Genomic DNA, 13,645 nt, shown 5'->3' on the forward strand with positions numbered 1-13,645 from the left:
GCAAGGTGGCCAAGACTTGGCCACAGTTTGGAATTAATACATCCATGGAGCTGAGTGTGTCCAGAGCCTTGTTTCACTTAGACAGAAAGGCCCAATGAAAGCCAAGCTGAGGACCAAGATAAATTGCAAACCAAATGAAAACTAAGTTGAAACCAAATGTATTTTTTCATGGTGTCTGTGGTTAGGCTTCTCCTGGCGTCTGCAGGGGAAGATGAGGAGCCTCTGAGAACCAGAGGTTTCCAACATCTTGGTTTGGTGGCTTCTGAGTGGCTGAGAGAATGAGAAAAACAAAAGAAGTTATATGGGATGGGACACTAATTATTTTGAGATTTGTTAATTATTACTTAATCTAACAATTTATTCTAGTCTTCAACAAGAGCAGCCTAAGAGAATCTACCAAGACCATGGAGGCACAACCAGAAAGGTTGGCTATTGAATTTCTCACACTCCAAGAGGTTTTGTCCCCTGTGAAGCCCTGCCATGACCACAGAGCTGTCTCTGCACCTGGGTTTTGCCAGAACTTGTGGCACCAGCTCCATGAAAATCTTGAATCAAGAGTGGAGACTGAATTGATTGAATTAGATGGAGATCAAGATTCACAGAGGAGTGGACAGCTGTACCTGGAGCTTAAAATATTTCCATGGCATTCAACAACCCAGTTTCTATCCCCAACACCCATCTTTTTCCATACCAGAGGAGACGGCAGAGAAGTGCTTGTAGTAGAAATAAACTCATTTACTATCAGAAATCCAAGGTGTTTGCATGTTACAAAAATAAAAATGTACAGTCACTGTCATAAAACTCACAATTTTTTTTTCTCTCCAGTATAAGTTAGTGCTTTTACAAACAAAAACAAAAACAAAAACAAAAGTCTAGAGCTAGACTTCCAGCCGGTACCTCTCCAACCTCTCTGCGTCTGGCCAGTGGGATCACTTGGGGATGAGGATCACAGAGGGACACCCCTGATGGCACTGGCAGTGCTGCCCAGGGAGGTGGCTTGAGGCCAGCTCAGGGGGAGGTGGGATTTCCAAGCAGGACCAGAGGAGGAAACTTTGGGTATGTTTTTGTTGAATTATTCTGAGCACGTAATGTGTCCACGCTGCTTTTTTGGCAAGTGTGGGAGAACGGGCAAGGCCTGGCCTGGAGTGATGTTTGTACCAGCTCAGTGCCCTGGCTGAATTCATTTTTCCCAGTTATTTGTCTCGCCCCAGTGACTGTGCCATGACCCTCACCATCAAGCACATGACCCTCCCTTCACGAGAACAAAGGAATAAAGGTGCTGCCATGGTGCAGTCCGCTCTTAACCCAATCCTATCCCAAACACACTCGAGGGTGGCATGAACCACCCTACAGATGTCCTATTTGCCTTTGCCTCCTGTGGTTGTGACATTGTTGGTTGGGACAAGAGCCCCGCATACGGGGTGGGACCACAGGAACCTCCCAGTTAGCCCTGAATGGTCCCAGTCACCCGTGACTGAACACACTGGTGACATCACAGCATGGCTTTGTCTCCACCAAACATCACAAGAAGGAAGGATGGGAGAAACTAAGGAGTGGTCCGAGGTCTTGGCCTAAGCCAACATCAAATGTGTTTGCCTAGTCCCGAAACAGCTTTTACAAAATGTGACTCGTCCAGTGCTGCAGCTCAAGCAGCAGCATTTTTCATTTTTAGGGGAGGAATCAGCATCCTCCTGGCAGGGAAACCACGGACCTGGGCTCTGGGCTCTCCAACCCAACAATTACAGGGAAAAACACCAGAAGCACCTTCTAGTGAAATGTTTTGTGGACAGTTTTTACAAATCCAGGCAGAATGGGGTGAAGCTCAGCACCACTTGCAGCTCCTCAACTCCTCAGCACCACTTGCAAACTCCTCAATTTGCCTCAGCTGGCAAATTTTGTCACCTCTGAGGGACAGCAATGGGGACGTGGCAGCACTCAGCCAAGGGGATGAACACTGGTCTTTGCTGCTGGGCTGGAAACATGAGTCACCAGGAAGGGGGTTAAAAGAAAAAAAAGACATGAAGAGCTCACCTTAAATTTTAATGAGCTGGAGATGATTATTAAAGCCAGCAGCTGGAAGCTGCAGGTTCCTAAAAGCTTTTTAAAGGGTGACTGCTGCTGTTGGGAAGCACTAATGGGTTTTTTGGAAGATGTTGGCCCCACTGGAGAAACCTACAGGGGACCTGCTTGATGGTACCAGTAAACTCCAGTGGGCTGCTACCAGTGCACTCCAGTGGGATGGAATGTCCATCAGGTTAATGGGAAGGCAACCCTTGGACAGGAGCTGGGAATCCCATCCTTGCTCTGCCAGCTTGACGCTGGGAGAGCATTTCTGCAAGGATGCAAAGCTGTGGGAGACCCTTTCCCGCTGTGGGTGATACTTGTCCTTGACATTTGCATCAAGCTGCTCAGCAGAACTGCAGCTGACTCTCCTCATCCACCCAAAGCCCTTCCTGCCTTGCCAAGGCACAGAGGAACTCCGGCTCTCCCTGTGCCAGGCAATCTGCAGATAGAATTCTTTAGGGGGACTTTTTGCACACGGCGTTCTCGCTTTGGAAAATGACTCAAGGCACTCAGGGCACGATTTTTTCCCCAGATTTGGTCACCTCAGTGTTGATCAGAGGGGCAGGCTGGGATGCAGAGCCAGAGATCAGGGTTCACGTGTGCAACCACAGCTGCATCTTCCTGAAAAAAATACAACAAAACAAGCAGAGGAGCGCATTTGACACAGACCACGCTGGAGCGGGTGCAAGCCCAGGCACCCCAAACACCCAAAGCCTCGGGGCCCCAGAGCAGCCTGTCCCCACTTCACACCCAGGATAAACCCTTCTGCTGCAGAGCAGAGCTAGGATTTCAGATCCTTGGAGAGCGTGTCCGTGTCGCTGCTGGTTCCCAGGTGACTGTTTGGCACGATGCCCAGCGCCACCTCATTCTGAGGCTTCCACGGCACTTTGTTGCCCGCAAATTTCATAAATCGTTGCCCTGCTAAGAAATACAAAATGGGATCCAAGCAGCTGTTGGTGCTGGCGAGGGGACGAGTCACCTTGTAGGCCAAATTGATGGCATTGAGGGTCTGACAGCTCAGGTCCCAGCTCCGGAAAGAGTAGTACAAGGTACGAGTGACATGGAAAGGAAGAAAACAGACAATGAAGACCACCAGGACGATGATGATCATCTTCACTGACTTCTTTTTGGAGCGGGAGAGGCGGGAAATGCCCCGGGTGGGCTGGAGCAGCCGCCGGGCCATCAGGCAGTAGCAGACGATGATGATGAGGAAAGGGATGCAGAAGAGCAGCACCAGCATGACCGAGCTGTAAATGACAAACTGGCCAAAGAGGTCCTTGCTGGATGTGTCGTGGCAGGTGATGGTGTCGCCCTTGATGCTGGTGGTGACAAAGAAGAGCACGGGGGACTGGCACACCACGGTCACCAGCCACACCACGACCGACACCCTGCGCGCGTGGCGCACGTGGCCCCACTGCAGCGACTTCAGCGGGAAGCAGATGCCCAGGAAGCGATGGACGCTGATGCAGAGCAGGAAGAGGATGCTGCAGTAGAGGTTGGTGTAGAACAGGAAGCGCACAATCTTGCACAGCCCCACGCTGAAGGGCCAGTTGTCCCCCATGGCATAGTAGTACACCAGGAGGGGCAGGGACACCACGTAGAGCGTGTCGCTTATGGCCAGATTGAACATGTAGGTGGTGGAGGCATTCCAGGTCTTGATCCTGAAGATGAAGGCATAGAGGGCCAGCAGGTTGAGAAAGAGCCCCACCACACACACGATGCCGTAGGAGACAGGCAGCAGGACGTATTTGAAGTCCTCGTCAAACACGCACTTGTAGGGGTTGTCATCTGTGCCACCTGGGTCCAAGGAGCTGTTGATGGCCCTGGTCCAGGCTGGAGGAGCTGTGAGGTTCTCCATCACCCTGGGGGGAAAGCAGAGAGGCTGTAAGGACATGGAGACAATGGCTCAGAAGGGCAGCACATCGCTGGCCACAGACACCATGGCCTCATGGTGTTGGTGACACAACTGAGTAGTCCCTGGCACGGAGGAATTATGGTCAGGTGGATGAGATGAGTTTTATTTAACCTCATTTTGCATCTGGAGCACAGAGGAAGAACTGAGCTGCTTTAAAGTCACCAACAAACCCCAGGCCACATGTGGGAGTCCACCTCAGAGCTCCTGCAATGCCCCAAACCACCCTTCCCACCAGGTTCACACAGAAATTTGCTCTCCTGCATCACAGAACAGGAAAGATGCTCCATTCTGTGTTTAGCCAGCCACGAGAGGTGACTTAGCTGAGCAGCATTAAAAATGCATCCTGCTAAATTCCAGGCAGAAAGGATTAGAAAGTGGAATTTCAGCAGGCAACCCTCATGACTGGCCCCCATTTCAGAGGTCTTCAACTCCTTCTGGTAGGGCAAACCTCACCGCACCCAGAGGCCTTGTAATCAAACCTTGCCAAAAGGAGCATGGTCTCCACCCCAGGGGCTCTGCCTGTCTTGGCTGTTGATGAGGATGAGGATGAGGAGTCTTTAATGGGTTTAGTGTTGGGCTCTTGGTGGACAGGTCACAGTCCTGCTCCCTGGCCTTGAGCCCTGCTTGTGCAGAGCTGGTTTCTGCATGGGACTGATTAGCTGGGAGGAGAAAAATGGCCTTGAAAGGGTCTCTGCAGACACACAGAGCCTGGCCTGTCTGTGAGGAGGGACAAGGGCCCTTTTGTGCCCTGGGCTCTGCTGACACACGATATCCGAGTGAGTCCATGGGTCAGGAATCAAATTAAAATGCATTTCCTCCCTTCCCGTAAGAGAAGCTGGTGTGATGTCCCTGCTGTTCCCTGCCTTACGGGAAGCCTGTGGAAATGGGGGGTTACAAGGAGACAAATCCAGCCCAGGAGCTCAGGGACCAGGAACTCCTGCAGGAGAAAAGGTCTGAGGAAAGGTGCCCTTGGAATGAGTGTGTGGGATGCACCCTGACCCAAACCTCTCAAGGATTTTAGGTGGAAAAGAGCAATCCCGGCCTTTTCAGGTGAAGGGCTCAGCTCTAACCTGATGCCACCATGCAGAGGGACAGTGTAGCCATGCCCTTCCTTGCAAAATAAACACCAGATCCAGAGCTATCCTGTCCCTACCTCCAACTCAGATCGTGTAGGGAAGGAGGCAATGACAGCGTCCTTGAAACTGCCAGCCTGGATGATCTGTCACCAAAGTAAAGCACTTTTGTACTAAAAAGCATCTTGACAACTGTTTGCTGAGGGAGAAGGGATGCTTCCAGCCCATCACAAGGGGATAACTCCAGTCCTTGCTCTGGGGACTGGATCAAACAACCTGTCCAGAAGTGCACTGACACCCCCCATTCTGCTGCTTTCCCCTTGGAGCAGAGCAGGAACAGGGTTGGCTGAGGCTCACACTTCCCAAGGACAGGGGTGGAAACCACACACACACTCACACCCAGGCTAATCTGCAATATCTGCAAAAGCCCCAGTACAACTTTGGGAACCACTTTGTGATGAAAATCAGGAGCCAGCACTGTCCTGGCCTCGGGGTTTTGCTTTTCCTGCACTCAGCTCAGCTTTGCTCCCATCCTGCCTCCCCCAAGTCCTCAGCAGTGTGGCTGTGGATGGAGAGGGTTAACTGAGCTCTGGCAGATGGGAAAACATTTTCCAGCTGCTGTTCTCTGCAGTTTCTTCCTTCCCTCTGAGCTTTGCAGATCTGTGGCCAACCGGAGAGAGGTTGCCCACAGACCTGGCAGCCGATTAAATGGGTTGGACAGGCCACTGTGACCGAGGGAAGCCACACAAGATGCCCTAAAAGGCTCAGGGAAGGGTTACAGAGTTCCAGAGGCTGCAGCTTGGCATGGGGTTTCTCCATCTGCTTTCCCTCTGCACATAACCCCACCCTGATGGGGGGAGATCACCCTGAATTCCAGCTCATCTTCCCACGGGCTCTTGAGACCCCAGTGAGAAAACCCAACCATAATCCATCTGTAAGCCAAGGTGGGGAATCTCCTCCGGCTGCCCAGGGATGTGCCAAGTCCCTCATCTCCACCTACAGGACAAGGAGCAAACAGTGTTTGCTGGTTGGTTTGAATGAAGCCTTGTCCTTGCTGTCGTGCTCTCCCTCCTTTTCCTTCTGGGGATGCAGAAGCCTTTCTTTTTCCTCTTTTTTTACCCTCGTTTTGCCCCGAGTCCCTAGGACAAAACCTGCTGTGTGTGCGGGGCCCGTGGCTGCCGTCCAGCCCCTCGCTGCATCCGCAGGGAGCGAGCTGGAGAGGCCAGGGCCAGCCAAAGCATGTGAAGGCACAAGAGCTGGCAGCTGGCACTGCCCTTTGCTGTGCCCACGGTTGGCACGAATGCCAGCTGTGACACCCCGAGCCCCCGGCAGGGACAAGGGGAGGGTGAAGACAGCCACAATCCCTGAGGATGCCAAGCGGGATAAACACTTCTGTGATCCCCAAAAGCAAACAAACCACAACGCTTTGGTGAGAACCACCTGCATCTGCCTCATCACTTCATCTCCCAGCCCTTTCCGAGGTCACAGTGGGAGGTTTTTTCTCTGGCACTGGATGCAGGTGACCAGGCACAGCTTTTTAGGTGCCCTCCAGCCATCCACACAGTTTCCCCCATGCTGAACCACATGCAGGTTGCAGTGGCTGGACCATCTCTCTCTCTGCAGTGTGGCCTTGGACCTATTTATCCCATGAGTTTTTTTCCCAGAAAACATGTACACTCAGTGCCAGAGGATGAAGGCAGCACAGGAGAGGAGCCTGGTAACAAGAGGAGCCTGGGCAGATCACTACCCTCAAATACAGCACCCACAGGCATGTGCACGTGAAGTCAGCATCCCAAAATGCTCCTGTAACTGTATCTGCCAGGGATATTTAGATCAGCCAACCTGGGAAAGGAGGAGGCTGTCATGGGAGAAGGTCACTGAGGGCAGCTGAGGGATGGGCAGCACTCCATAGGGAGACCACGGGATGAGCACTAAATTCCCAAGTGAAGGCCTTGACTCCTGATTTCTGCCCAATTTTCCAGCATTCCCAGTGCCATCCCAGCCGTTTTTCATGCTGGAATTTGCCAGGCAGCAGCAAAGTCACTGAAGACAGCAAAGCACAACCAAATCACAGCTGCGATGAACATGTTTTCACAGGGGGCTGATGAGGTTTAATTGGCCTTCCCAAATAATTAATGTGGATTAATGTCCCAGCAGGACCTCACAGAGGCAGCCCTTGGTTGTGCCACAGCTCCCATTGTTTTATGCTGGAGGCTGAAACCATGATCCCTTTGCCGCATCTTCTCCCTGACTCCCTTCCAAAGGACACACGGAGAACGTGGGTGTTTTCCCTGCCCTAATTCAGAGGCATTTAGTAGACTCATCAAAATCCTCGCTCAGCATCAGGAACCACTCAAGACTCTAGGAAGCAAACGACCTGAAATCATTTTTCACTGCTCTGGGGTTGTGGTTCCAACCCTTGGTGACCAAAAGCAAACAGGCAAGGCGTTCGGATGCTCCCGAGCCTGTCTGCTTGGAGCCCTGAGACAGGATCCGGCCGAAATCTGAGCCTGCCCAAACTGCCTGCTTTTCATCTGCCCTTTCCCTTTGGATCCTTTCTGCCACGGTGACCTTCAGTTCCTTTCTCCTCCGGGCTGGCCCCAGTCACCAGTGTGGGCTGAGGACCTCCCCAGCTGTCCCAGCTCCACCACCCCCAGCGCTTCTCCCCAGCGATCCCAGGGCAAGACACCTCCAAAATTCATTTTCAGGATAGCCAAGCAGCTTTAAGGGGCTTTATAGATCTCCCTGCCAGGCAACATCCCTCCTTTATCCCTGTTGGGTGTGATCTAGCCCTTCCTTCATCCCCAAAATAGCCAGAACACCTCATTTAAACCAAAACCTCACAAAGAATCTGTATTTCTTTCCCTACAAAAAAGCACCTTTGGAGGGCAGTTCCACTCCAGAAATGTCTCAGTTTCCCCTCCTGTCACCAGGCTGAGAAGCAGCAGAGTTGAATTTGTTTTCTCTTTGAAAAATGTTTTTCTGGGGGTGTTTTGGTTTTCTAGAGGGTTTTTCAGTAACTTGATCCAAGCTAAAAAGGGGAGAGAAAGTCTGGAGAAAAGATATAGCAAGTTTAAAAGAACTTTATGACTTTGTTTGGTGGTCAGATAAAATGTTTTTCTTTGAGAGAAATCACTTCTTCTGGGAATTTCTGGTTTTGCCCAAGAAAAATCCCTGAATAAATCTCCCTTCCAGCTCTTGCTTCCCAGGGGGTACCAAAACCTCCTGCCTTGCTCCACACCATGGGAAATCAGTAGAGATTAACCAAATCTGTGGCTTTAAAGTGAATTAAGAAAGCATTAAAGCACTGGTGACAACAGTTGAACCTGACTCAATTCCCAGCATCGCAGGGCTCTGGGGATGGATCCTTCTAGAAGCAAAAATCAACCCTGGCCAATATTTAATCTCTTCATCAACACTTCCTTTCCTGCTTCAGCAAAGGTGATGCTCCCTGCCTGTTTTTCCCTGCTGTGGGATTGGGGCAGATCCTATTTGACCCCTCAAACTTCCAGTTTTAATTATTCCATGGGGGAAACCGAGCACTTGCATCCTTTAGGCCTCCTGAAGGTACAAAAGTGGTGTTTCTGTCAGGAGTTTGACTTTGGTTTTGCCCTCCATGACCTTTTGATGATGCCCACTGGAGGAAGCAACAGTCAGAGAGAAGAGTGTGGGACCAGTTTCTGGCCAATTTGGCAATCCTACAAGCTCTGTGTCTGGGAGAAAGGACATTTCCATGGAGACCTCCCAGCCTCCTGCCCACACCAAGGGAGTCACAACCACCCTGGAAAAACCAAAGGCACTCTGGGGGACAACCAGGATAACACAATTACCGGGCTCCACCATGGCATCACCAGAAAATCACGCAGGGGGTGGACTTTGGGGGATAAATTTTTGCTCCTCAGGCAGCATCCCGTGGAGGCAATAGGGTCTTTGCTTCATGGGTGGTTCCCAATCATGTTTTAGTGGGGGCTGCTCAGCACTGAAGAGGGAGCCTGTCGTGGCCGGCAGCACGCTTGGCTGCCAGAGAACTATTCATGGCTTTGGCTTCGTGTCAACAACCCGAGATAAAAATCGCACTGGGCAGAGACAGGATAAAGTCACTCAGTGCCACGACCATCAGAAATCCTTCTGGGGCTTTTATAACCCACTAAGCCCCGGGATGTAGCTGTGCTTTGGGGCTCAGCATGTTTTGGGGTCTCCTCCTTTGCACTGGAGCCCCTGAACCTATCAGCCACCCTTTGCCTGAGGGAAAACAAGAGGAATTTGGTGGTAATGAAACGGCCCAATTTTGGCAGCAGCAACCACGAGCTAAGGCCACCATCCCCCAGTGCTGGTGGCCCCCAGAGCTGGGTTTGCTGATCCTCACCTCGTGTACAGGAAGGCAGTGGGTTGCCAAATGGCTTTTGCAATAAACTGATAAGAAAACTGGAACAGAAAGAGAAATGAGATGTTTTACCCCTGAAGCTGTTCCTGCAGAGATGTCAGCCAGTGCCCAGCTCTGGGAAGAGGGGTGATTTGGAGGTTAGGAGCTGCTAGAAGGAGTCAAAAAGTTTGAAATGAGAGTATCATCATTGCAGTGTAAATTAAAACACTCCCAAAGAAATTACATAGGGAGTCCAGCATGCAAAGAGGTGGAAAAACACGCAGAGCAAAGCAGGGAGTCAGCTCCACGGTTTAACCTGAGCTGTGTACAGGAAATCATGGACAAACAGCCAGCAATTCCCCAGGGAAGGGAGAAAATAAGCAGCAAAGATATAACTGGGAATTAATACATAAAAAAATCCAATAATTCGGGCAAAGAGGAGCAAAAGAAGCAGAAGGCTTCCCTGAGTGCCCAGTTTGAACCATTTGTGTCAGCACCCGCCCATGCCAGCGGCTCCCTGCCGGCTGCTGGTCCCACTGCCCTGTCTTGGGGCACTTCGGGGCTTTTGGGCACTTTCAGCGGCAGCACGGGCAGTATGTGGGCTTGAGAGTAGGAGAGCAGGAGAGTCGGGCTTCGGCGGTGTCCATGCAGTGCCCCGCTCCCCGCTCTGGGAGCGCTGGGACCCTGTGCCACCCGTGTCACCCAGACAGCAACAAGTGCCACCACCACCGCGAGCACGCGCATGTGTGCGTCCGTGTCCGTGCGTCTGTGCCACACGCGGGTGTCTGTGTCCCACCCCCGTGCGTGCGTGTCCCCTGCTCATGTGTGTGCATGGCCCCTTCACCCCCGTGCGCGCCGCGTCTCCCCCATGTGCGTGTCCCCGCTCCCACCCCATGCACGAGTTTCCCACTCGACCTTGGAGGTCGCCGCCCGTCCTTCCTTGTCGTGGGCAGGACAAGCACCCCCACATCCCCCCACATCCCCCCACATCCTCCCACGGTCCCCCCACGGTCCCCCCGTGCTCGCCCCGCGGCCACCCGCCCGATGCGGCCGCGCTCACCGGGCGATGCCGAACCGGGGGCTCCGTGCCGGGGGCTCCGTGCCGGGGGTTCAGCGCCGATCGCCCCGCTCAGGAGGGCGGCGGAGGCCGTGCCATGCCCGGCTTTGGCCCTTCCTTCCCCCGCCCCGGTGCCGCTCCCGGTGCCGGTGCCGCCGCTCCCGGGGCCGCCGCCGCGTGTGAGCCGGGACGGGGCGGGCGCGGGGCTGCACCGCCCTCCCGGCGCTGGGAGCGGGGTTGGGACGGGGCAGGACCGGGGCCAGAACTGCCCCGCCCGGGGCCGGGACCGCCCCTTCCCCCGGGGACGGGACAGGAGTTCTCTTCCCTGGATGGAAACGTGCGTGGGATCAGCGCTGGGGTCAGGACAGGAGTCCGACCGCCCCCTCTCCTTCCCCCTCCGGGATGGCACTATGGATGGGATCGGGATTAGGGCTAGAGCAGGACCCCCCCGCTCCCTCCCCCCGAGATGGGAGTATGGATGGGATTGGGGCTGGGATCGGGACCGGACACCGACCGCTCTCCCCTTTCCCCCCCGGGAATGGGACCGGGATTAGGGCTGGGACAGGAGACGCCCCCCATCTTCCAGAAATGAGGGCATGGATGGCATCAGAATTGGGACTGACATTGGAGACAGATGATTGCTCCCCGAATCTTTTCCTGGGGATGGGACCGGAGTTAGGACAAGGACAGGACCCCTCCCACCTCAAATCCTCCCCTGGGGACGGGACTGGAGTTAGGACAAGGACAGGACCCCTCCCACCTCTCTGCCCCGGGAGTGGGATCATGGATGGGATTGGAGCTGGGACTGGATTCACTTCCACGGGTGCTAGGACTGGGCCTGATGCCAGGACTGGGATGTTGGGACTTCTCATCATTGCTGGAACCAGGAGGACACGGCAGAAGGTTTGCTCGAGGTTTGCTCCTTGCTGTATCCTCTTTGACCTGCTGTCCCCACAGAGCCCTGCACGACACAGCCTCCCAGGAAGCTGCAGGAAGCTGTGGAGGACCACCACCACTTTCACAGCCTGCCCTCTCCTGCAGGTAGCTGCTGCCCAAAGGAAGCAGTGGCTGAGTCCAGCCCAACCTTCCTCATTCACCTGGGTGAGAAACCTCCAGATCCAGGGGCTGGAGGAACAGGCACAGCCCCACGGGATCACTTGCGGGTGGCCCAGTTGTTTTCTGCCGCCGTGAGCACGGAGCCAGCCCCAGTGCTCCCCCGAGTGTTCCCCATCTGTGTCCCTGGGTGACAGCCAGATCCTGCTTCCCCAGCTGGATCTGAGTTCATGTGGGGGTCCTTGGGCCCCCTGGCTGTGGCTGGGGGGGCCATGAAGCCCCTGATGGAGGTGGGGAAGGACACCAATGGCATCTATTATTCAACAGCAGAAAGTGGCAGCTGGCTAAGGAGGCATTAAGAGGATATGAACTCCTGGCATGGACACAGTGCTGCAGAGATCTTGCTCATGGGCCTCCATGCCAGAAAACAGCAGAAAAAAAAAAACCCATTCCTGTTTCCTTCTTCTGATGTAATTTGTTTGAGGAGTGAAAACAATACATCACATCGCAGCTATTTGGGGCTGATAAGGGAGGAAGGACAGGCTTGCTGCTGGCCCAGAGGGAGGGAGATGCCTGCACAGAGCTGGTGAGTGAGGCTCAGCTGGGTGAAGCTGTCCAGCAGTGCCCTAGGTGCTGAGTCCAGCCCATCACTCCTGGATTTGGAAACACTTCGTGGGCAAATGTTGGGTTCACCCAACCACAGCACCTTGGTTTTATCCTCCAAATCCTTCACCCTCCCAAGGAGGGATGATGTCCAGAGGTGATGGATGATGTCCAGGGAGTTGTTGCTGTCCTTGCAGGAGCTGTGACCCGTGGGGTGATTGCTGCTGCTCAGCAGCCCTTGCCTGGCACCATCTCCCCCAGCCTGGTCCTCCAAGGTCTGAACACCTGCAGCTCTTCCTTTCAAGATAAAGCCAAACAACTCAAAAACAAAAGGCAGGCGCCTTCCTCATCTCCAGGGGCGATTAATTATAGCCAGGCCGGCTGCAAGGGCTGCTTGGCAGCTCGGTGCTTCAGCAGGACAGAGGAGATGTTTTTCTAAAAGTTGCTTTGGAGCAGGAAAGTGTCCCCTGGAGAGCCCTCTTCCCATCAGACCTTTCCCGAGCCTGGTTGAAGTCCCAGCAGCTTCCAGCGAGCAGGAACTTCCCAGTTTCACTGCCCACTGCAAGGAAAAGCCTTTCCTTTCCCTTCTTTTGCATTTTCTCCTCTTATTTGGGCATGAGGGAGATGAAAGGAGGGCGTCAACCCTACCTGACCTTACTCATTTGTGTCCTTCATGCACCTATCATGTGCCTTCATGCAGCTAAAACCAGAGCCTCCCTTGCCCCAAATCTCCATTTCCCAGATCCACAGCAGCTCAAGGAAGAGGCAGATGTTTTAAATCGTGTTGAAAAGCAAGTGATTTGTGCAGCTGCAGTGCAGAAGACAGAGGCGATACCCAGCGAGCCGACCTGGAAAGCAGCCCCACGTTTCCCTTCGCGGCTTCGTTTTTTCAACCGTTTTGGCAGCCCGGCAGGTTTCTAAGACACTTTCAAAACATTCCCATGTTGACTAGCAGGCAGGAATGTGATACAGGAATGGGTGGACCGGGAAGGTCAGGCTGGCCACAGCAGAGCCTGCGCTGCACCCATGGGTGCAGCTCAAACATGCAGGGAGACACCGGCAGAAGTGCTGGAGACAGGCTGGCATATGTCAAATCTCTTTTATTTTTTTTTTTTTTTTTGCCTTTTAGTTTGTTTTTAAAGCCTTAGGTGCAGCAAGTTGGGTGTGTTGGACTGAGCCTGCAGCCCTGCCCTGTGTGACTGGGCTTGCAGGAGGGACATCCCATGGGAGCAGATGTGACTTTGCAGCTTCCCAGAATGCCTGAATTCTCCCTCCAGGATGTTCTTATTCAGGACTACCAACAACTTTCAAGGGGCAGCAAAAGCCAATGCAGCTGGAGAAGGAAACCTCTGTTCATGGTGCCCTTGGGGTACACTAGAGATGAGGTCAGGTGGGGCTGGAGAGAGACATGGAAGCACCTTCCCAGCAGAGCCAGATAGGGTGGGTTGGTTGGAAGTGGGAGCTGGGGCTATAAGACACAGAGTCATGGAATTAGGAGGGTTGGAAAAGCCCTCTAG

The 13,645-nt window shown here is 53.5% G+C and overlaps 1 protein-coding gene across 1 annotated transcript; it reads right to left on the bottom strand.

Moving 5' to 3' along the window:
• Positions 1-714: 714 nt before the first annotated feature.
• P2RY2 (purinergic receptor P2Y2) lies at positions 715-10,647 on the bottom strand. Its single transcript, XM_068180401.1, has 2 exons — positions 10,476-10,647; positions 715-3,926 (listed from the first exon to the last, which is right to left on the bottom strand). The coding sequence occupies exon 2, from the start codon at positions 3,920-3,922 to the stop codon at positions 2,846-2,848; it is 1,077 nt and encodes a 358-aa protein (XP_068036502.1). The 5' UTR covers positions 3,923-3,926; positions 10,476-10,647; the 3' UTR covers positions 715-2,845.
• Positions 10,648-13,645: the final 2,998 nt, after the last annotated feature.

This window comes from Anomalospiza imberbis, chromosome 2 (assembly GCF_031753505.1).
Source record: "Anomalospiza imberbis isolate Cuckoo-Finch-1a 21T00152 chromosome 2, ASM3175350v1, whole genome shotgun sequence".
In the NCBI taxonomy this organism is placed as follows: Eukaryota; Metazoa; Chordata; class Aves; order Passeriformes; family Viduidae; genus Anomalospiza; species Anomalospiza imberbis.

What these genes read in the sequence shown, in the direction of transcription:
- P2RY2 (XM_068180401.1), bottom strand. Translation starts at nt 3,922, where the DNA reads ATGGAGAACCTCACAGCTCCTCCAGCCTGGACCAGGGCCATCAACAGC.